This window comes from Hermetia illucens, chromosome 1 (genome assembly GCF_905115235.1).
Source record: "Hermetia illucens chromosome 1, iHerIll2.2.curated.20191125, whole genome shotgun sequence".
Taxonomy (NCBI): Eukaryota; Metazoa; Arthropoda; class Insecta; order Diptera; family Stratiomyidae; genus Hermetia; species Hermetia illucens.
The window spans coordinates 136,407,496-136,430,554 of record NC_051849.1 but is presented as its reverse complement, the minus strand read 5'-3'; the positions used below and the strand labels follow the sequence as shown (position 1 = coordinate 136,430,554).

Genomic DNA, 23,059 nt, shown 5'->3' with positions numbered 1-23,059 from the left:
AGCGGCAGTGATCTGCCCAGAACTGAGCGATTTAAATACCTCGGGTCAACACTATCAGCCAATGGAGAATTGCGTTATGAAATTGCTTCACGCATTAACGCAATCTGGATGAAGTGGCGTTCCACAACTGGTGTTCTTTGTGATCAACGTATCAACGAACGTCTCAAATTGAAAATTTACCGCAATGTCGTCTGTCCAGTCGCTCTCTAAGGTTCTGAGTGTTGGCCGACCATAAAAGACAATGAACGGTGTTTTGCGGTAATGGAGACGAAGATGCTACGTTGGACTAGTGGTGTCACACGTTTAGATCACATCCGAAATGAGGATATCCGCAATCGTTATGGGGTTGCACCGATCGTGGAAAAGTTGCGAGAGAGGCGTCTTCGATGGTATGGTCACGGCATTCGTGCAAACGGGAATTTACTTGTCAAGATTGGTCTGAACAGCGAAGTCGATGGTAAACGACCAAAAGGCAGACCTAAACAACAGTGGCTTGATACGCTGGATGGGGATTTGAAAGCCTCGAGATTGCACCCAGATCAGGCATTCGATAGAGCCAAATGGCGAAGCCGATCACGACGAGCCGACCCCGCTTGTGAACGGGACAAAGGCTGAAGAAAAAGAAGAAGATCTATGGTAGAAAAAGAAGAAAATCTATGGTAGAAAAAGGAGAGGAGGCAGACCCTGTCTGAGATGGAGCGATGGCGTAGGTCAGGTCGCCAGACAGCTTTTAGGGATATCGAATTGGTGGACTTCGGCGCAAAACCGGGATGTCTGGAGTTCCTTATTAAGGCAGGCCTAGACCGGATACCGGTTGTTGAGCTTTTGATAATGAATCTAAACATTGTAAAATGTCAGTGAAAAATTTGTATCTGGCATCAAAACGTGCTCGCGTCCAAACGAGCGACGTCGTAGTGTTCGCGATGAAACGTTGTGTAACGCTCTGTAGGCTGGAGTTGTGTTTCTTCATAGTTTTCCAATTTGAAAGATTGTGTGTGGTTTCATGTCCATCTTTTTCTTCTCAGCCTTTGTCTCGTTAGAAACCGTGTCGGCTAATCTTGATCGGGTGCGCCATTTTCTTCTGTCGAAGGCCTGGTCTGAATGCAATCGCGAGGTTTCAGATCACCATCCAGTGTATCAGGCCACCGTTACTTCGATTGGCCTTTTAATCTTTTCCCATCGACTCCGATATTCAGACCAATCTTGGCAAGTGAATTCTCGAGAGCGCGAATTACGTGACCCCCGAAGACGCCTTTATCGCAATTTTCGCACGATCTGCGCAACCATCGTCTATCCACTGGTCTAAAGCAACATTTTCATTACCGCGAGACGCCGTTCATTGTCTTTTATAGTCGGCAGACACTCAGAAGCATAGAGGACGACAGGGCGGACGGAACTGCGGCAAATTTTCGACTTGAGACGTTCGTTGATACATCGATCATAAAGAACGCTAGATGTGGAACGCTACAAAAAATATTCAGTTGGTGGCGAAATTATTATAGCCATCTTTGAAAAAATTTCAGTTTATATGCAATTAAAAGTAACAAATCTTTTACCAATTTTTAGAAATTATTTATGTTGTCACACAGTATTGAGTAGACATTTGAAATATATCTAAAATAATCCCATAATTTTGAGAATAAAACAAAGAGTTTATATTTAGTCAAACCATCTTTTTTTTTAATCACGACTCTACTCTTTCATGGCATACTTTCAATACATTTAATTCAGTTTATTTTTATTTCATTGGTTCCATACTTAAACACCGTAAGAGCTGTGTCGTCAAATGTATCTTATTGATTATATTATTCTTAAACATTTTGTGTTTTTCATTGATCTCCCAAGGCTTTTAATGTGGTTAAGTTCCTATGAATTATCAGGCCAAACAAAAACCCTTGTTTGGCTGTTTTCCAAAAAAATTTGTGTTTTTGTCAGCCTTTTGGCATGGAGCAGGGTGGACGTCGACTTGAGAAACCCAATTCTTCTACGCAACATTGAGCTGACATTACTTATATTGAAATACTGGCATTCTGGATTTGTCCTATTATGATCATTGAAGAAGCCTTTCTATTTTGGACACAAATATCTCTCATTTTTCGCTCATCTCTATGCAAGGTTAAGGCTTTACTACCAAACTTGCCAGCCCACTTGGCGTTATTTGTAATTTCGCACCAATTCCCTGTTTGATTTTATTTATACCGCGGCCTCGAAACGTTTGATATCAATGCAATTGAGTTGTCAGTGTTGATTATCAACTAAAAACCCATTGAATAAAAAAATATATATATATAATGGCGTCATACATAAATTAAAAAAAATAACTAACTAATGAATAAATAGGTACCTATCACAACGTAAAAGTCACAAAACTTAATTAAAATCATCACAAATAATCTCACAGTCAATGTAGAACACGAGTACGTCCAAACAACCGTTATATTACAAAATAGCAGTGTTCACCATAAACTACGTTCAAAACTGTCACTAGAGCATCGAAAAAAAACAACAATATGTATGTAGTACAAATACATATCCTTCAAAAACAATAATAGTAACTAAATAATACCAACTTAAGATGAAAAAATAGATGAGAAATGCGAGTGGCTCTAATAATTTGGCCACCCGCTGTACATATTAAACTATACACGGCAGTAAAACTGCTATTATTTTGGCCGTAGCTCTATATCTATGTAATCTGTCGAAATGTGCACAGAATATATCAACGATTGGACGATTAAATTTGTAATAATCTCCGATAAACTATCGGATCCGCCCTCACGCGATATTTATTCATAGCGATACTTTTGTTACCCGCTTCACCCTTAGGTTATATCAGGGCTTGCTGTTATGCATATACATATAAATATATTATTCTTAATAAAGCTAATGGGAAGCTTGATAAGTGATAAGAAACAAGATTTGATCACAGTCTGAGTACCAACGCATTCGAATACACAACCCATCGCCGAAAGGTCACCTGCTCCACGATGAAAGGCAAAACTATTCTGGTGACTGGAACCGGACAAGGTAACTTTCCACTAGACTAGTCCAGAATTTGACGCTATTTACATATTTAGCTGTCAACATGCGGGGAAAGATTCTCGACACAGTACTAACCTCCATCCATTTTAGGAATAGGATGTGCTTTGGTGCATGTTTTGCATTCACTCGGAGCGAAAGTTATTGCTGTGGCACGACGTCCCGAAAGTTTGGCGCAACTGAAAGCAGAATGTCCCAATATAGAAACAATTTGCGTTGATTTGAGCAACTGGGATGCAACAAAAGCGGCCTTGAAAGATGTTCCCCCGTTGGATGGCCTGGTCAACAATGCTGGTGTTGCGGTAATCAAACCATTCGAGGAAATCACTGAGAAAGACTTTGACGAGTAAGTATCCTGGTATTTATTTAAGGCTTGAGTTGCTATTTTTCATCAAAATTTCGAGTGTGCTGGTTGTAATTACCTTTTAATGCAATCAATTGAATTTTTTATGTTGTTTCTTAATTGTTCTTACTGACCTTACGTTTGCTCTCTATATGTGTATTTCCCTTATGTACAGCCTCTATTATCTACGAATTTCCTCACAACAGTTAATTGTTAAATTTGGCTGAATGTTAAGTCAAGTTTCATCTTTGTTCAGTCCTATTACCTACAACGCAGTTAAACATCTACAGCCAACAGTGAGATAAAATTTATGCATTTTAATAGCAAAACTAAATTCAATGATTTCACGGATAAAGAAAGAAATAATAGATTTGAATTTACTCAAGTTAATTACTATCTTTCTTGTCGAATTTATTATGTTGTTGGCCCCAGCTTGATCGTATCATGCCATATCTCTTATCGGTTCATTAACTGCTCGAATTGCACTGCAAATCTTCTAATCTTCAATTTTTTCTTCCCGGCATCAGCATCTCTACTATAATTTGATTTAACGCAAATATATCGATGCTTCTGGCGTCATTTTCAAACTTTCGAAAAGAGATGTAGAAACAGGTTTAAATTATTGAATCATGTTTAATTGCATTCGTTCAAGTAAAAATTCCTTCTTGACAATGAATGGTAAATATTTATTTCATCTGGTTTGCAGTCGCTGGAGCTTTGTGTTATTTTGTATAATCATTCTTCCAATTATTCCATATTTTGTCAATTTGTCGAGCAAATATTCACAGTTTGATCACATTTTTTTAAAAGAGTGTGCAAATAGAAAGATAAGTTTCAGTGGAAGCAATCATTTATATAATATACTGTAACGAATTTCCTTTTACGTACTTATACCATCATCATCATCAACGGTGCAACAACCGGTATCCGGTCTAGGCCTGCCTTAATAAGGAACTCCAGACATCCCGGTTTTGCGCCGAGGTCCACCAATTCGATATCCCTAAAAGTTGTCTGGCGTCCTGACCCACTCCATCGCTCCATCTTAGGCAGGGTCTGCCTCGTCTTCTTTTTCTACCATAGATATTGCCCTTATAGACTTTCCGGGTGGGATCATCCTCATCCATACGGATTAAGTGACCCGCCCACCGTAACCTATTGAGCCGGATTTTATCCATAACCGGACGGTCATGGTATCGCTCATAGATTTCGTCATTGTGTAGGCTACGGAATCGTCCATCCTCATGTAGGGAGCCAAAAATTCTTCGGAGGATTCTTCTCTCGAACGCGGCCAAGAGTTCGCAATTTTTCTTGCTAAGAACCCAAATTTCCGAGGAATACATGAGGACTGGCAAGATCATAGTCTTGTACAGTAAGAGCTTTGACCCTATGGTGAGACGTTTCGAGCGGAACAGTCTTTGTAAGCTGAAATAGGCTCTGTTGGCTGACAACAACCGTGCGCGGATTTCATCATCGTAGTTGTTATCGGTTGTGATTTTCGACCCTAGATAGGAGAAATTGTCAACGGTCTCAAAGTTGTATTCTCCTATCCTTATTCTTCTTCGTGTTTGTGTTTGACCAGTGCGGTTTGATGTTGTTGGTTGATTAGTCTTCGGTGCTGACGTTGCCACCATATATTTTGTCTTGCCTTCATTGATGTGCAGCCCAAGATCTCGCGCCGCCTGCTCGATCTGGATGAAGGCAGTTTGTACATCTCGGGTGGTTCTTCCCATGATGCCGATATCGTCAGCATAGGCCAGTAGTTGGGTGGACTTGAAGAGGATCGTACCTCTTGCATTTACCTCGGCATCAAGGATCACTTTCTCGAGGGCCATGATAGGGCATCCCCTTGTCGTAGACCGTTGTTGATGTCGAATGGTCTTGAGAGTGATCCTGCTGCTTTTATCTGGCCTCGCACATTGGTCAGGGTCAGCCTAGTCAGTCTTATTAATTTCGTCGGGATACCGAATTCTCTCATGACCGTGTATAGTTTTACCCTGGCTATGCTATCATAGGCGGCTTTAAAGTCGATGAACAGATGGTGTAACTGTTGTCCATGTTCCAACAGTTTTTCCATCGCTTGCCGCAGAGAGAAAATCTGATCTACTACTGATTTGCCTGGAGTGAAGCCTCTTTGGTATGGGCCAATGATGTTCTGGGCGTATGGGGCTATCCGGCCTTGCAAGATAGCGGAGAATATCTTATAGATGGTACTCAGCAACGTGATACCTCTATAATTGCTGCACTGTGTGATATCTCCCTTTTTATGTATGAGACAGATAATGCCTCGTTGCCAATCGTCAGGCATTGATCCGCTGTCCCATACCTTGAGCACAAGTTGATGAACCACTTGGTGTAACTGGTCGTCTCCATATTTAACCAATTCGGCTGTAATTCCATCGGCTCCTGGCGACTTATGATTTTTTAGCCGATGAATTGCACGGACTGTTTCTCCTAAACTTGATGGTGGCAGTATTTGTCCGTCGTCTTCAGTTGGCGGGACCTCCAACTCGCCGATGTTCTGGTTGTTCAGTAGCTCATCAAAGTACTCAATCCATTGCTCTAATATGCCCATTCTGTCGGAAATCAGATTTCCCTCTTTGTCTCGGCAGGATGAGCATCGAAGTGTATAAGGTTTCATCCTGCTGACTTGGTAAAACTTCCGCGTCTGGTGCGGTTGCTCCCTCTACTTTTCTAGTTCACAGACTTGTTGGTTCTCCCAGGCTTCCTTTTTCCGTCTGTGAAGTCGCTTCTCCGCTCGACGGAGTTCGTCATAAGTCTCTGCGCATGCCCGCACTCTTTGAGAATGCAACATTACTCGGTATGCGGCATTCTTCCGTTCCGTTGCTAGCTTACATTCATCGTCAAACCAACCGTTCCGACTCCTTTTGCGGCTGGGGTCAAGTATGTTTGTGGCCGTATCCATGATAACGTTCTTCAGGTGATTGTGAAGATCATTTGTTGATGCTTCATCTCCAGGTCCTCTGTTGACTGCGGTTATTGCGGCATCCATTTCCCTCTTATAGGTGTCGCGAAGGGTTGTGTTGTGGATGGCTTCAGTGTTCACTCTCACCTGATTGTCAGAGGGGATTCTAGGTGGTATTGTTATTCGAGCTCGGAGCACCATGCCAACGAGATAGTGATCCGAGTCTATATTGGCCCCCCTATATGTTCTGATATTCATCAATGCTGAGAGGTGGCGGCGTTCGATCAACACGTGGTCAATTTGGTTGAAAGTGGTCCCGTCTGGAGAGGCCCACGTATGTTTGTGGACCGCTTTCCGCGCAAACCAGGTACTTCCAACAACCATTTCGTGTGACCCTGCTAATTGAATAATCCGCAGTCCGTTATCATTTGTTTTTTCGTGTAAGCTATGGGAGCCAACGTATCGCCTGAATACGGGCTCCTTCCCTACTTGGCTGTTAAAATCCCCAAGTATGATTTTGATATCATATCTGGGACAGGCTTCGAGGGTTCGTTCTACTGCCTCGTAGAAGGTATCCTTCTCCGACTCTGCAGTCTCCTCTGTAGGGGCGTGAACGTTTATGAGGCTTATATTTCTAAACTTGCCTCGCAAGCGCAGAGTGCATAGCCGTTCGCTTATATTTTCAAAGCCGATAACAGCAGGTTTCATTTTTTGGCTGACTAAGAAACCTACTCCGAGCACATGGTTTACTGGATGACCGCTATAATATATGGTGTACTGGCTCTTCTCCAGGAAACCGGTCCCTGTCCATCGCATCTCTTGCAACGCTGTTATATCAGCCCTATATTGGGACAGGGTATCGGCTAGCTGCTCGTCAGCTTCATCTCTGTACAGGGAGCGCACGTTCCATGAGAAAATGCGCAAATCGTTATTCCGTGTTCTTTGCCGGGTCCGTCGTTTTAAAATCCGTCCTGTCCGAGGCTCCTGTTGTGGCTTCGTAACAAGTTGTTTTCCGTGTAGGGTCGTCAACCCTACCCAACCCCCAACCTGGAGGACCAGTTGGTACAATTTGCCCCGTTTTTAGGCGCGGGAGACTCGCCTTCATCCTTCTCCGTCTGCAGCTTTTCGTTAAGAAAGAGCTCCTAGCGGTCACCACGTGGAGGTGGAGATAGGGTTTGGTAGTAGAGTTGTTGGTGTTGGTTCAGCAGGCATTTCCCAGGTTTTATGCTCCATCGTGGGTACCAATCCGCGTTTCGCCCTGGGACCTATACTACCCTTTGACCACTTATACCGCTGTCAGCAATTGTTACGATTTCATTTACGTAATCCCGTCGCTGTCATCAATTGTTACGTTCTTAGCTATTTGTACTTGTAGCTAGTTACATTACTTGCTTTACGTAGGCTCGTATCACTGGATTGCGCAACATTTAATAAAAACCCGTTCTATAACTTTAATATGAGCGCTTACTTAACACTAAATTATACAACCATACTGTATAATTAATTATAGAACAATTCTTTAACTAGTACAATTCGAGGCGTATTCATAACTGACGCGATCTGTTCTAACTCTGAAACCAGACTGACTCTGTGGACGGATTTCCGGCCCTTTTATACTACGCGGAACATTCCAGAAAGGAATGTAAACACTTTACTAGAAAACTATTTTGCGCCTTTGACAAGATCTTCCTGCCGACATTAGAGCCATCTGTTAACAATTATCGTAACTAAATATTCGCCCTAGTGTTATACAATTTTGGCGTCTTGGCTAATTATCATAACTACGATTCACGTTGACGCCACACATAATTTTCCAAAGTGATTTTCGTCACAATATTAAGTAATATATTCATCTCTTAAATAACAATGTAAATCAACATTGCATTCAATGCCGTAGAAATGAAATCCGGACTCAGGGTGATAATTATGCGAGCCCACCTATTTTTCTTTTACTTTAAGAATATCTCCATTCAATATAAGGTAGCCACTTGTTCCTGAGTGAGACATAGCGTACCGTTCCCGATCCGCTAAAATGCGCTTCAGCTCCTTTCAGGATTTCTCGAGATGGTTGCACTTTCTCTCCATTGTTTTGTGTGCACCTGATAGCACGGCACAGACAACCAACTTGATGTTGGTGTTGAGATAATTATATTTGCAGATTTAACACAAGGCTGCGAAGGCAGATCTAGCACTGTTAATGCGTCGGGTGACACCAATGCCAGTATTGGCAGAAACGACACTTCCAAGATATACAAAATGATCAAAGCCTTCGATTCTCTGCCCGTTAATTCAAATATTTATCTTTATCTGTTTATCTTCGATTCGAATCTAGTTGCCTCTCTTTCCAAATCCAGAGCCACTTGGTCAAAATCTATGACTCGATGAAAGTAAACAGAAACCATTAGCGTCCTCTAAGTTTCTAAGGAAAAATGTGGTCAATTGAAATCCCCACGTCCTCCGGACAAGACAGCAAGAATAATATGGGTGGCAAGATACAACCCTGGCCGACTTTGGACCTCAAATTCTTTTGAGATTTCATCTCGATGCAGCACGTGACATTTAGCGCCATCACATCTTCTCCGGAATGTCTTTTCTGCGTAGGCACTCGTTGTTCATAGTGCCGAAAGCCTTCCCTAAAACTTTCTGCAGTTTCTGTAGATCTGCAGCAATGAATAACTCTGCGAAGAGACCCTCAACCCTAACGGCTTTGCTCCATTTGAGTACCTCGAAGGCAGAGACGATTTTTTCTTCTATTTGGAGAAACACTTCATATCTGCATTTTAAGTGACCAGCAATTTCATCACCGTAAATGAGGGGTCAACCGTTAACGTCTTTCACAAGACCATCGAAAAATTTACGACCAAATGAAAATGTTTCGTGATGGCACATTCGATTCTGACATTGCAACTTGCGGCAGCTTCTGCTTCCCTGACCAGCGCTATAACAAATTCTTTTTTATGAGAGAAAAGAGCATTTTTGATGGTGGCCAGATGCTCATCGATATTCTTAGGCGGATTGTCCAAGGTATTTACCGTTACGTTATACGTATATTCACGCCACTCTTGTTACGTATATTCTGCTGTTGATTGCAAAGTGATCAATCTTATTGCTCGTACGATGTTGATCAGTTGACACCCAAGAAGGGCGGTGCAGTCTGTCACTATAATCATTATGGTTACCATGTCCGCGCTTCCTCATCACATGCCCGAGCAAGGTGTCAGTTTTTTCGATAGCCGAAGTTTTTCGGCGTGAGATGAATCCCTATCCGAGGCGTTTATGACGTTTCACTAGCAATAAAATTTCAAAATTTGCATGTTGCTAATCATGCTAGCCTCTTACGACAAGTAGGGAAGACTTTGAGTGTATTCTTAAACCCCAGCTCGCATGGCCTTAACGTGATAGAAACGAAAAAATTTACTGACGGTTTCGTCCAGGGCAGAAGCAACTCATCAGACGCTGCCTGACCTCTGCCCTGGGAGCAGCGTGACCGAAAGTAACGACAGGTAATTGGTCCACTTAAATATAATCGCAAACGGTGGTATATTTGAAAATTTAGATGAAAAATCGATTTCGAATTTTTTTATAAAATTTGAACAGTTATATTTTCGAAGTGATGTCATTTACAATTGATTGAGGCAGTGGAAAATTGTGATTTTTTTGGAAGGTCAAGCTTTTTGACACTATTCGCGGAACATACTATAACTTCTTCTTAGCCTTTGTCCCGTTCACAAGCAGGGTCGGAAGGTCGTGACCGGTTGCGCCATTTTATTTTGTCGAAGGACTGATCTGAATCCCTTCAAATCACCAGCCAGCGTATCAAGCCCCCGTCACACTTCGAACTTTACTTTTCGGATAGCGGTAAAGCAATTTAACCGCGCGCACTGGTACTAGGCGTTGTCGTAGACCCTACCAGATTAGTTCATGAGGCACATGGTCAAACGCTTTCTGTAATGTAAAGAGGGCGATGTTTCTCCGTAGTTCTTGACAAACCCGGCTCGATTGACGATTATTTGAACGATTTCGCAAGTCAAGCGTGGTTTGCTGTGTTTTGCTATAACTCTGTAATGGGAAAAGATAGAGTGTCAATTCCAGGGACTAATTTTCCTCGAACAAGTAGTAATATCCACTATTACTAGTATAGATGTCTCCCAGTCTAGACTGAATTTTCGTTGTCAATACTTTATCTGAATCCGAATCGCAGTTCATGTAAGCCACTTTCCGGATGTTGTTAGTTTTAGTTCTGCACCGTACTTTCGTTACATTGGGAGCGCTCTACAAAATTCAACAATTTCAATTTGCATAACTCCAGAACTTGATGCTGAGGAAAGAAGACAAATTCCAAAAACCAATTCGCATTTATCATCATCATCAACGGCGCAACAACCGGTATCCGGTCTAGGCTTGCCTTAATAAGGAACTCCAGACATCCCGGTTTTGCGCCGAGGTCCACCAATTCGATATCCCTAAAAGCTGTCTGGCGTCCTGGCCCACGCCATCGCTCCATCTTAGGCAGGGTCTGCCTCGTCTTCTTTTCCTACCATAGATATTGCCCTTATAGACTTTCCGGGTGGGATCATCTTCATCCATACGGATTAAGTGACCCGCCCACCGTAACCTATTGAGCCGGATTTTATCCACAAAAAAATTCGCATTCGTATACGATAACTGAAGCTCCGAGACATGATAGGGTGTCATTATCGTCGATTATCAATACTTTCGCGACTAACGACAATCACAATTCCAAACACGGAATTCCGAGACAAAATCTGGAATTAACTCAAGGAAAATTTTGAAACAGTGCCATCTGTGGGATTCAGCGAGACGTTACTCTCTAGATTATTCAAAGAGTGGCCTACGCTTCTGACATAAATATAAGGGCACCATGAATACTTTATATAAAAGGGCGCTTTTGTGTGGCAGGAAATGTATTTACATTGAAAATCGAAGAGATTTCTGTCCCGAACTCGAACCAATAAACTATTCAGGGCAAAACTGACTTTGGGAGATTATAACCTGAAAAATTTCAATCGCTTCATTCATTATTAGTGAACCTCAGAGACGATGGAAATGAATCAATTAAACCTTACTAATCCCGCTACATGCCGTAAGCAGAACTATCGAGTACTGCCTACGGCTTGTGCCGAGTTTAATGCAGACAGAAATGAGATGTTACAAGGTTTCTAACGCGGAACCATACTGCACCCGCTCTTTCATAATCATCTTTATTTAAGCATGGGTGGTGACATCGCTGTCCTGGATTACACACATAAGTCTCTCTGCCTCAGCAAAGTGATCCCTAGCACATCGTGATCTGTTCAACGAATGGAAACCGACAAACGGCTGCCAGAGGCAATTCACGTGTTCACCGTACATTGCTTTCGACTTCTACTCTTCGATTCTGGTCCGACTTTATCCAACTCAGAAAATTGAAAGATCGATCCTCCAAGTTAAATAAAGTAAACCCATAATCTGTTTCATTCAAACAGCCGCATACAGGGGTCGCTTTCTCGCAGCTTTAAAAAAAAAGTGTAAAACGAGTTGACTTGCCAGTGATTTTATATCGTAACATCAACTGTGCACTTACATTCGATACCACAAAGTAAGTTGGTCTGATATATAGCAGAATTTGGGTGATGCATTCGGAATTGGGACATAGTAGTCTATCTCTGGATGTTTTCCAGATTGTTCTTCGCCTACCTCATCAACACGATCAAATTCCTAAGTTCTTAAAAAAATTGTCGCGGTCATAGCTTTGTTGCGAATGTGAGCGGCCAGATGACGCCACCGGCGCTCTCCACACATTTTTTAGAACTCGCCACAGGAGTGGAGAGCGCTCTCGATTAGTAGGCGGCAGAGTGACGTAAAAAAATTAGAGAAAAATATTGTGGAGTCTTCCGTCAGCCGTCAAGTTAATTACATAATCGAATTTGCTAATCAAGTAAAATATATGTATATATTGTAACTTAACAACATCAAACCGCACTGGTCAAACGGGAAGAATAAGGATAGGAGAATACAACTTTGAGACCGTTGATAATTTCTCCTACCTAGGGTCGAAAATCACAACCGATAACAGCTACGACGATGAAATCCGCGCACGGTTGTTGTCAGCCAACAGAGCCTATTTCAGCTTACAGAAACCGTTTCGCTCGAAATGTCTCACGATAGGGTCAAAGCTCTTACTGTACAAGACAATGATCTTGCCAGTCCTCATGTATTCCTTGGAGACTTGGGTTCTTAGCAAGAAAAATTGCGAACTCTTGACCGCGTTCGAGAGAAAAATCCTCCGATTCCGTAGCCTATATAACGACGAAATCTATGAGCGATGCCAAGACCGTCCGGTTGTGGATAAAATCCGGCTCAATAGGTTACGGTGAGCGGGTCACTTAATCTGTATGGATGAGGATGATCCCACCCGGAAAGTCTATAAGGGCAATATCTATGGTAGAAAAAGAAGACGAGGCAGACCCTGTCTAAGATGGAGCGATGGCGTAGGTCAGGACGCCAGATAGCTTTTAGGGACATCGAATTGGTGGACCTCGGCGCAAAACCGGGATGTCTGGAGTTCCTTATTAAGGCAGGCCTAGACCGGATACCGGTTGTTGCGCCGTTGATGATGATTGTAACTTAAAATTCATGAAACTAAATTGGATTAACCAAACGTCGGTGTTCCAAACGAATTTCTCATGGTGGATTTTTTCGAGCACTCAAACCAATAACACGAAAGCGTAGTTCTGGCCAGGTAGATTGACAACCGTAACATACAGTCCGAAAGCAATCTGACCATTTACGTTTGTATTGATCTAAGATAAAATACTCGAAGCTGCCGGAGATGTATAGATTCTGGGAATAGAATGCATGCACTTACGAAAATTTCATGCACGCTTTGTAGAACTCATTCCAAACCCCAACGGAGGCTTTAGCAAGACGGTGAAAAAAAAAGTGCTTCGGCGAGTACTGCATCTGTTGATAATTCCGCTACGCTAAGCCTTAGGTCGTACACGCTCCTTAATTATGGCTAGGAATAATAGAGCAGTACTGTTTTGCAATCCGCTGCACAGTCACGGGAAACACTTAAGGAATCGTTCCCCTGAGACACCAGGGTAGCATTCAGCTATTCAAGGTGGTAATAACTATCCCTCTTACTATCAAAATCATGCTTGGGGCCAACTACGACGGAGTTTTATTACAACCTATGTATAAGATATTTTGCTCATATATTAAACGGTGTACTCATCTTTCAAATAACAATGTAAACGCTACAAAAGTTGTTCGATCAATATACATAAATGGGGGAGGTGTGTGTGTGTGTGTGTGAGGGAGAAACTACAGCTTCTGAGCACTCAGGCCGTGTTGGCCCATTGTACTCGCCACCCCCGTCTAACGGAATATTCCGGATTCGTTAACGTATCGCAGTATTTCCGTTAGTGGGTGTGATGCTACTCGTCGTAATTGGAGAACATCGGCACCAACGATCTGATGCCTGATGCGTCCATATGCGGGGCATTCACATAGGAAATGCTCCGTGGATTCCGCTTCCTCATTACAGGAGGGACACGTATCATCTTGAGTAATTCCTATTCTGAACATATGCCCACCTAGTGAGTTATGGCCTGTCAGAATGCACACAATACACCTGCGACAGGATAAACTATGCGGTACGCATGTTCGGTTCTGGCAGGAGGTGTGGTGTGTCGAGCAGCATTTAGGCTCTGCCACCTGTCATTGTGGGAAGCTTGTTCCCAGTTTTTGAAAACAGACTTAGCCAATGCTACTGATACTCCAATTGCTGGTTCCGGTGCCGGCATAGAGGATATTGACCCTCTTTCGCTAAAGCATCCGAGATTTCATTTCCCTCTACGCCACAGTGACCAGGTACTCAGAGTAGTTCCACCGAATGGGGGAGGTAATTTTCACTGAAAAACCTTCATCGTTTACGACAGTCTGCTAAGAGTAAGTTTGATGTTTATTATAATATCTACAGATAAAATCTTTATCTGTAGATGAAATCGTTTGGTTTATGTAGTACCAACGGTTATTTATTGTTTTCATGCAATATTAAATACTGTTAAGGGACCGAGGCTTAAGTTGTGTTGTTTCTGCGGACTGGAGGCGTTTTAGCGTGTCACAACGATAATGAAAATTTGATTTAATTAAAGAAAGGAAAGAAAAACTAACAACAGACCAATAGAATTTCTAAAATTCACCTTTAGCTCTGTAGAAATTACGTGACTCCTTAGAAAACATTTAGCTAGAATTAAGAATTATAAGACGTTTTGAATGAAATCGAACATAAAAATAATACTAATTATGAGGGTTTTTATACCACTTTTACCACATTTATAACACAGGGATTTTCTCTGGAGACTGGCTAGTTTGTACGAATTAGCAGAAAATACGAATAATCGGGATTCCACTGCACATACACGTGCATACGTTCAATGTGTCACTGAGCGTATGTGGGTGAATATGGAGCCCGGCTGCCTACAAAGATCTATCACAGGTCCATTTATATGGAACCTGATCGTGGATGACCTGTTGGGTGAGCTTAGTTCACTGCTCAATTAAGTGTGTTCCTGCGATGTTTCTGACAATTGAATTGCATATAAATAATTAGACGATTTCCTTTTCGCTAGTAGATATTTATTTTGATACGTACAGACTGATATTTCGAGAACAACTTGTTCCCTTTTCAATGCTGCATGACGTATAGATGTTGTTCCCGAAATATCAGTATGTCCATACCAAAATGAATAACCACTAGCGAAAATTAAATCGTCTCATTGGTTTATTGGTTAACTGTGTTGCAATCGACGTTTTGTATGGTGCGATACGGGTTTGGTTGGATATTCCTCCTCTTGATCTATAGGTAGTCCTGCCTCCCATGGCTTACGGGATTAGGAGGCGTGTATCTTTGCCGTACAACGATCTTACTAGTAGTAGTGATGTAGAAGGAATAAGATCGCTGCCGTCAGAATGCTTTTGAGAATGTAATATCTAAGTAGCAGATTAGATGGAAAGAGAGAAGTGAAGGCCGGGTCATATATGAGTTCATGAAATGTATATCTGCCAGAGTCTCCTGACGGGGCATGGTAGCTAGAATAAGTTTGTCTTCTAGCAAAACCTTACCTTACCCAGTCATTGTGTTCGGACGACTTGTTACATGCCTTTTGTGCCTGCCTAACGTACTCTGACATGCACAATCTGGACGACATGAGCTTTTATGTACAGAACGGGGTCTTACTAGCAGCGATACGCGATGCGCTAATACGTACTCATGTGCTGCCTTCCGGCACTGGAGGGAATTGCTCGCGGTGCTTCATCTGCAGTATGATGCGCGATTGATCATAGTGGTGGACAGCGAACATTTCTATGTGTTTTATGCTATTGTTTTCCTGTGATGCCTTATGTGCTGTGATGTCCGCAAAATAATATGTGATTGGTGGCAAGCAGTGCAGGGCTAACTCTACTTTAGCCACATCTATGTGCTCGGGAAGAGCAATCAGATCCCAGTCAGCAAAATCTTAGGTCTCTTTTGCCAAGAGGCAGAATAGTCCTTTGAGACAATATGTTGCAGGTGCATTCCTGGAGGATGTGCTCTCGGCTCTGTTATTTGCAGTTGGCGCCAGTATGAACCAGTGTCCCGGTTAACAGTTTAATCACGGCAGGGATTTGATTCGAGTCATCAGACTCAAAGAGGACCTTGGGATTATGCATATACCGCAAGTTGTCAGTTGTGTAGGAACTTTATGCTTGTTAGTCTGCATAATATACCGGAAATCTGTCATTTGGCGGCGATTTGTTGCTTATTCAATATTAGGGATTGCTTCCACAAGTTATGCTAATGAAACCAGAAATCAATTTTTCGAATGAAGAAGAAATGTCCCTGTCTGCCACCAAAAACGACCACCGAGTGTGTTCTATCAGGAATCGTAATCGAGAATTCTTATGTGTCTGCAGAAATGGCGACTTGTTTGGATCAGTAAAGTGACAACTCGAGCGTCAGAAGTCGCATTGTCTGTCAATTTTCTGCGAAAAAAACCGCTATGATCACAGCTGAATTTGTGCATAAATATTGAGCAAAGGCCAATAGGAACAGGAAGAACATCGTCAAAAGAGTAAGTGGTAGATAGAGCGTTGCCGTGAGCTCCAAAGTTACAAAACAATATACCACATTGATTAAAAAGTTTCCGAAATTATTATCGCGTGGCGCTCCAATCAACCCGTTTTAAATCTGTTTTTTTTAAGGTGCCAATGCAACTTGGCTGCAAACTTAGTCTAAGTTGTAAATGTGTAAAACAAAACTTGATTAGAATCGGTTTGCTGCCAGTCTGTCCGTTCGTCTGTCTGTCATATGCACTTTGCTCAGAAACAGTTACCTCTATTGATGCCAAATTTTTTACGAAGTTGGGAACTGTGAAACCCTACGCATGCATGAGCAACATCGTTCTTCATTATACATATACTTATAAATTTCTTGTTTTGATGGTTGTTTTAGGTCCGATTGGATGTGCGACATCACGTTGTACCCTCAGGGGGCATTAGCGATACGGGGAGCGGCGTCCTCGAGGTGCTCGAGTAAATAGTTCTGACTTCCTATAACTGCGTACTAGATAGTAACCTTGCGAAAGCCCCTCGGTGGAAAACAAATGGTCGGTACTGGGAGTCCTCGGAGCCGTCTGTCAACGTCAATGGGGCAATGTGAGCCTAGCTCTGTCATAGTGGCAGTTGTGACGCGTATCAGGAGCCAGCCCCTTCGAACGCTGGTCGGGTAGTGTGCATTGTACCCGGATAAGCGTTGATCAGTCCGTGAATTCCGGAAACAGCTAAGCGTCAATCAGGCCTCAGAGATCTGAAGTAGGGGCTTTGTCCCCGAGGATATACCCGTTCCTGACTATTGCGCTCCCTTCCACACGATGCACTGATGAAATTGCCATCAAGAAGAAAGACACAAAAACTAAAAAAATCGACGAAATACATGGAAGGAGGAAGAGGTGGCTGCGTTTCGGCGCAACATGAAAATGCGTCACGCACCGCACCCGATGTGACACCAGGACGACAAAATAAAGAGGAAGTCTTACAAAGTGACACGGCTGACGGTGTGAATGGTAGGCCAAATACCCTACAGTGTCCGTGTTCCGAAAGAAACCCAGTCAAAATTACAAGACCTGAGCAGGTGGATTCAGACATAAACTGAATTGAAATGCAGTCGACCGTCTTAGCTAGAGCCGAAAAGCAAAGGCTCATCAGGATATGCGCGACAGTAGTGAAGCGTATGCGGTCGGCAAAGTTTCTCCAGAAGAGTGTCAGCAGAGGCGTCAAAAACAGGATGATGGAACTGGAGGAACTACTGGACCGCATCTCCTACAGGTGAACATCAACAGCAGCGAAAGACGCGCGAAAAACACATACAGCCGCGTTTTCCGCGGAGAATATTGTAAGTGTCAAACGGATCGCAGACAGCCCACTGCAAAGCAAATTGGGGTATAAGAGGAAAGAGGAAGACGCGCCAAAACGAGACTTTATCCAAGTAGTTTCCAGGGCTCAGAAAAGAAGGTAAAGAGGGACCAACCCGAAAACGAAAACTTGCAGCGGAAGCGAAAATTGCGTTTTCTGTAAACATCATTGCACGTCTGGTGAAAACGTTGCACACATTGCGGGTTCGGAAAGCTGATCTAGTGCTTATCAGTAAGCAAGACCAGAACAGGGACTCGGCTGTATGGCATTTCCACTACTACTGCCAAAGGGCTCGGGACGGCGTTTGACTTTTTGTTCTTGCCAAAGGCCAAAGGAGTGGCTTTGTCTGGATTCGGTGTTTAGGAATAATGCTTTTAAGCGCTTATCTTACACCGAATGAAACGATACCGGATGCCGGATGCCATGGAAAATCCTGGTAGGCGGTGACTTTAATGCTAGGGCCCTTAAATGGGTCATATCTCAGTCAGACTCCAGAGGAAAACGAATCGTGAAAATGGCGGCGAGTATCGGACTGATGAACCTGAAAATAATAGAGGAGTACCAGCCGTGTTTAAACTTCTATGTAATTGGTGAACGGCAGGAAATGCCAAATTTTCATGAGCTCCGATGTTTGGCACAAGGTTTACACGTCCGCGTGGAGGCATACGCCACAAAGGCAGAGTATAGATTAGGAAAATGGAGACTCCGTAGTGCGATAAACAAAAGCAAAGCTCGCGGCTGGCAAAACCTAGTCAACGAGGTAAATTAGTACCCGTGGGAACTTGGCTATAAACTTGTCATCTGGAAAATCGTGACTCTGCGGAAACCCGCATACTAAGTACCGGTCTGATGGACCGCATTGTACGAGCATTATTCCCCACACATCCCGTACGGGTTGATGTCAGTAGCGCCGAAGACGTCGAGGACCGCTCTCCTTTTTACAATGAAAGAGTTCGAAGAAGCAGTTCTCACCATGAGAAACAAGAAGGCACCAGGTCCTGATGGTATTCCAGCGGAAGTTTATAAACTGGCTTTCCGTTGCGGCACTTGTCGCTGAATGCACTATTGAATAGACGCAATGCAGGCTTGGTATATTGATGCGACGGGTAAACGGATGGTTGATTGCTCATAATTTCATCCTTGGCTGAAAAAAAAACCGAAGTAGTCGTCTTGACCAGAAAGAAAATCCCGACCATACGTCCCATATCGATCGGCGAGTTAATCGAAGAGCCAAAACGTGCGGTTAAACACCTTGGTTTAATGCTCAACGCGAAGATGAGCTTCTCCGACCAAATCAAAGCAGCAGTGAACCGGGCTGCAGTTGGAGTCTCCGCTTTGCCTCGATTAAGGGCGAATATTGGTGGCCCTATATCTACCAGGAGACGTCTTTTTATGGGAGCAACGCAGTCTGTTCTGCTCTACAACGTACGGATTGATGCCCTTGACAAGGAGGTGCATCGTAAGCGCCTTACACAAGTGCAAAGACGAGGGGATTTGCGAGTGACGTCTGCTTATCGCACTCTCCGAACTGGCCGTGATGGTGAACGTAGGAGTGACCCTCGTTGCCCTCCTTGCTAAGGAATGCAAATGAAAATTTAAGAGAGGTGGTTGTTCGCGAAGAACGTCAACGCATACCTACCGAGTGACAGCTCTCTTAGCTAAATAAGCTAAGAGGCAAGTGGAATGCGCGCAACAATTTAGATCCATGGCTGAACCGAACGCATGGTGAGATATATTATTTCCTTACCCAACTTCTAAATGAGCATGGAGGTTTCCAATCTTACCTGCACAAGATTGGGAAGGCACGATTTCTTGATTGTGTGCTCTGCAATGGAGTGGCGAACGACGCTTATGAAAGATGAGATGCCTTTCGTCAACACCTTAATAAAGACACAGGGGAGGTCTCTCCAAATAACATTGTCAGAGAGATGCTGAAGCGCGCTGGCAGATGAAATCGTGTTGTGCATTATGTTCGGGTTCTTGTTGCGAAGAAGATTGAACGTGAACGTGAACGCATTCACCCACCTTACTATAAAAAATCGCGCTGCATCGACCCGAACACGTTGAAGGAACGTTGATATTTGTATGATACGTGCTTACAAAGGAATTTTACTGCTTACTGGGGTACACCGGTGACGTGCTCGCGCAGGTTTATACTCATTTGATAAATAGATTAATTGGTTAAAATCGGCATATGTGCCAGGTGCAAATGTGACCGCTCATGAGCAGTTGTTACCTTATAGTGGTCGCTGTCTAGCAAGTAAATGCATTCCTTCAAAGCCATGTTTTGCCTTGGTGGCGAGAAATCAAATTCGTGGTGTTCCGCTATCACCATAACAGCTATCATAAACATCTGGACCTGAACCAGTGTGGTAGCGCTGATGCTTCATACGCCCTTGGAGAAGCGCATAAGATGCCACATATGTATGTATGCCCGCGAAAAAAATGTCTGCACTGTCGTTTTACTAGATAAAAAACAAATGAAGCACAACCTTTCATTTTTTCAAATCAAAGTAAAACATCCCCTTTATAGGTTTTAGGATCTGTCTGTCTGACACTAACTTTTCTAATAAACGGCTCCACCTATTGACACGAAATTTGTTGGGAAGGTGGGAACTGTAAACCCAGATGAATGCAGGCTGTAACATCGTCCTACGTTGAGTTTAAGTGGGGTCCCCATACATGCGAAAGGGAGAAGTAATTTTTTTACCGAATATGGTCACTTAGGTATCAAATGAAAGGTCTCGACCAGCTCCTTTCAAAGTTAGCCTCAGTTCTGTTATTTGATGCAAAAGAGAAGAGGGTACGGGCCTAGAAAGTAATCATTTTTTTCACGGAACCATTCTCAAAAGCTACTTAACCGAAAAATCTGAAAAAAAATCACGAAGGTACCAATACATATCTTCGAAAATAAGGCTAATAATAGTATATTACTATTTTTTGTAAATTGACCGCAGATCCCATTGTCTTGACTTCATCCTAGAATCATTGCAGTAATGTAGGCTTTAATATAGAGCGTGATACTCTCAGTTATCAGTTATATGGTGGCAACGTCAGCACTGAAGACGAATTAACCAACAACATCAAACCGCACTGGTCAAACACGAAGAAGAATAAGGATAGGAGAATACAACTTTGAGACCATTGACAATTTCTCCTATCTAGGGTCGAAAATCACAACCGATAACAGCTACGATGATGAAATCCGCACACGGTTGTTGTCAGCCAACAGAGCCTATTTCAGCTTACAAAGACTGTTCCGCTCGAAACGTCTCACCATAGGGTCAAAGCTCTTACTGTACAAGACAATGATCTTGCCAGTCCTCATGTATTCCTCGGAAACTTGAGTTCTTAGCAAGAAAAATTGCGAACTCTTGGCCGTTTTCGAGAGAAGAATCCTCTGAAGAATTTTTGGCCCCCTACATGAGGATGGACGATTCCGTAGCCTACACAATGACGAAATCTATGAGCGATACCATGACCGTCCGGTTGTGGTTAAAATCCGGTTCAATAGGTTACGGTTGGCGCGTCACTTAATCCGTATGGATGAGGATGATCCCAACCGGAAAGTCTATAAGGGCAATATCTATGGTAGAAAAAGAAGACGAGGCAGACCCTGCCTAAGATGGAGCGATGGCGTAGGTCAGGACGCCAGATATCGAATTGGTGGACCTGGGCGCAAAACCGGGATGTCTGGAGTTCCTTATTAAGGCAGACCTAGACCGGATACCGGTTGTGTCGCCGTTGATGATGATGATGATACTTTCAGTTATAATAGGTCAAAATTGTCTCTGTTGTGCAAATTTATTACAAGCGAAAGTGAATAGTCCGACATAATATATGACGTAATGATTATGACGTCCTAGGTACAAATGGGTCAGAGTCCCCATTGCTATCTTAAATATAAATAACCAATGATATGGCGAGCGATTTCACAGGAATCTTTTCTATTTAAAAGAAAGAAAAATTGTCTTGATTTATAATGGCTCCTGAATTGACTTTTCGCAATCCAACTTATTATTCACTTTATTTGCGAAACCTAGTTTTTAACCAGAATATTTACAACATGTAACTATCTCCGAAAAAACTTGGCAACCCTCCATACTCCTTCATTTTCATCCCGGATAACAAAATTGTGGTTTCGTATTTACAGTAACTTCAATGTGAACATAAAAGCCGTGTTCAATGTTACACAAACTCTGTCGCCAAAATTGAAATCAGGATCGAGTATTGTGAACTTATCATCGTTAGCAGGACAACGGTCTTTCGCCGGTCACAGTGCGTATAGTGCCTCGAAAGCAGCTGTTGACTCGTTAACTAAAAGCCTTGCTTTGGAATTTGGTCCAAGGAAAATTCGCGTGAACGCTGTGAACCCGACAGTTATCCTAACTAAAATGGGCCGAGACCATTGGTCTGACCCAGCAAAAGCCAACGGACTATTGAGCCATATTCCCCTGAGAAGGTAATAAAATGTGAATCTTCACTTACAGCAGCTCAACTCATTTCGATATTTTATTTTCAGATTTGGAGAAGTCTCCGAAGTGAACGATGCTATCATCTTCTTATTAAGTGACAAGGCGAGTTATGTGAACGGCACAACGATGCTCTTGGAAGGAGGTTATTCTGCATCATAAAGGAATGATTGTAGAATTATTCGAAATAAATCTGTATGGAAGACTTAAAAAATTAGTTTGATTTGAAATATCAGCTTTTATAATCGTTTCTAGTGTTGCCTTCTAGCTGCTATGCCTAGAACTGCCAGATTTCCAATTCCCTTCACAATATCTATTTCTGTGTGCAAATTTTCCATTAAGATATACATACATTATCGAATTGATTGCTTTTAGTATTTGTATACACTTAAATCGCTTTTTTGTCCCCCCAGTATCTCGATTCACTTCTAATCAGAAACCAGTACCAACTACATCATACATTATTGAATATTATATAACACTACTTTGTCTTTTTGAATAATCAGTGCGTTATTTCGAGATAACTGTACACTAAGGGAAATAATTTCGATTCAATCATCAACAGCAGATTCTTCTCTACTGACACCTTAATTATTTTATTCATCTCTTTGTTCTATGAATTATATTGACTAAATAAATGGGCCTTAAAAACGTAGTACTTCTACGAAATTAATAAACACTGTTTCGATATTCTGTTGAACTCACGGTAATACCAAGTGGGAAGTATTTCCCAGAAAAAATGTCTGCATGGCGGTGAGAACCAATACCGATTTCATATGAGCTGTAGGGAGTGTACTTCACACTTGCTACTCACTAATTGAATGA

General features: G+C 42.6%; 1 protein-coding gene across 1 annotated transcript; it reads left to right on the top strand.

The window, feature by feature from the left end:
• Positions 1–2,867: 2,867 nt before the first annotated feature.
• On the top strand, positions 2,868–22,448 carry LOC119646483 (L-xylulose reductase-like). The gene is made up of 4 exons (XM_038046938.1): positions 2,868–3,027; positions 3,133–3,385; positions 21,916–22,224; positions 22,285–22,448. The coding sequence occupies exons 1-4, from the start codon at positions 2,988–2,990 to the stop codon at positions 22,394–22,396; spliced, it is 714 nt and encodes a 237-aa protein (XP_037902866.1). The 5' UTR covers positions 2,868–2,987; the 3' UTR covers positions 22,397–22,448.
• Positions 22,449–23,059: the final 611 nt, after the last annotated feature.

What these genes read in the sequence shown, in the direction of transcription:
- LOC119646483 (XM_038046938.1), top strand. Translation starts at nt 2,988, where the DNA reads ATGAAAGGCAAAACTATTCTGGTGACTGGAACCGGACAAG. An exon ending in GGTGACTGGAACCGGACAAG is followed by an intron (nt 3,028 to 3,132) that starts GTAACTTTCCAC and finishes CATCCATTTTAG; the next exon opens with GAATAGGATGTGCTTTGGTG. An exon ending in AGCCATATTCCCCTGAGAAG is followed by an intron (nt 22,225 to 22,284) that starts GTAATAAAATGT and finishes TTTTATTTTCAG; the next exon opens with ATTTGGAGAAGTCTCCGAAG.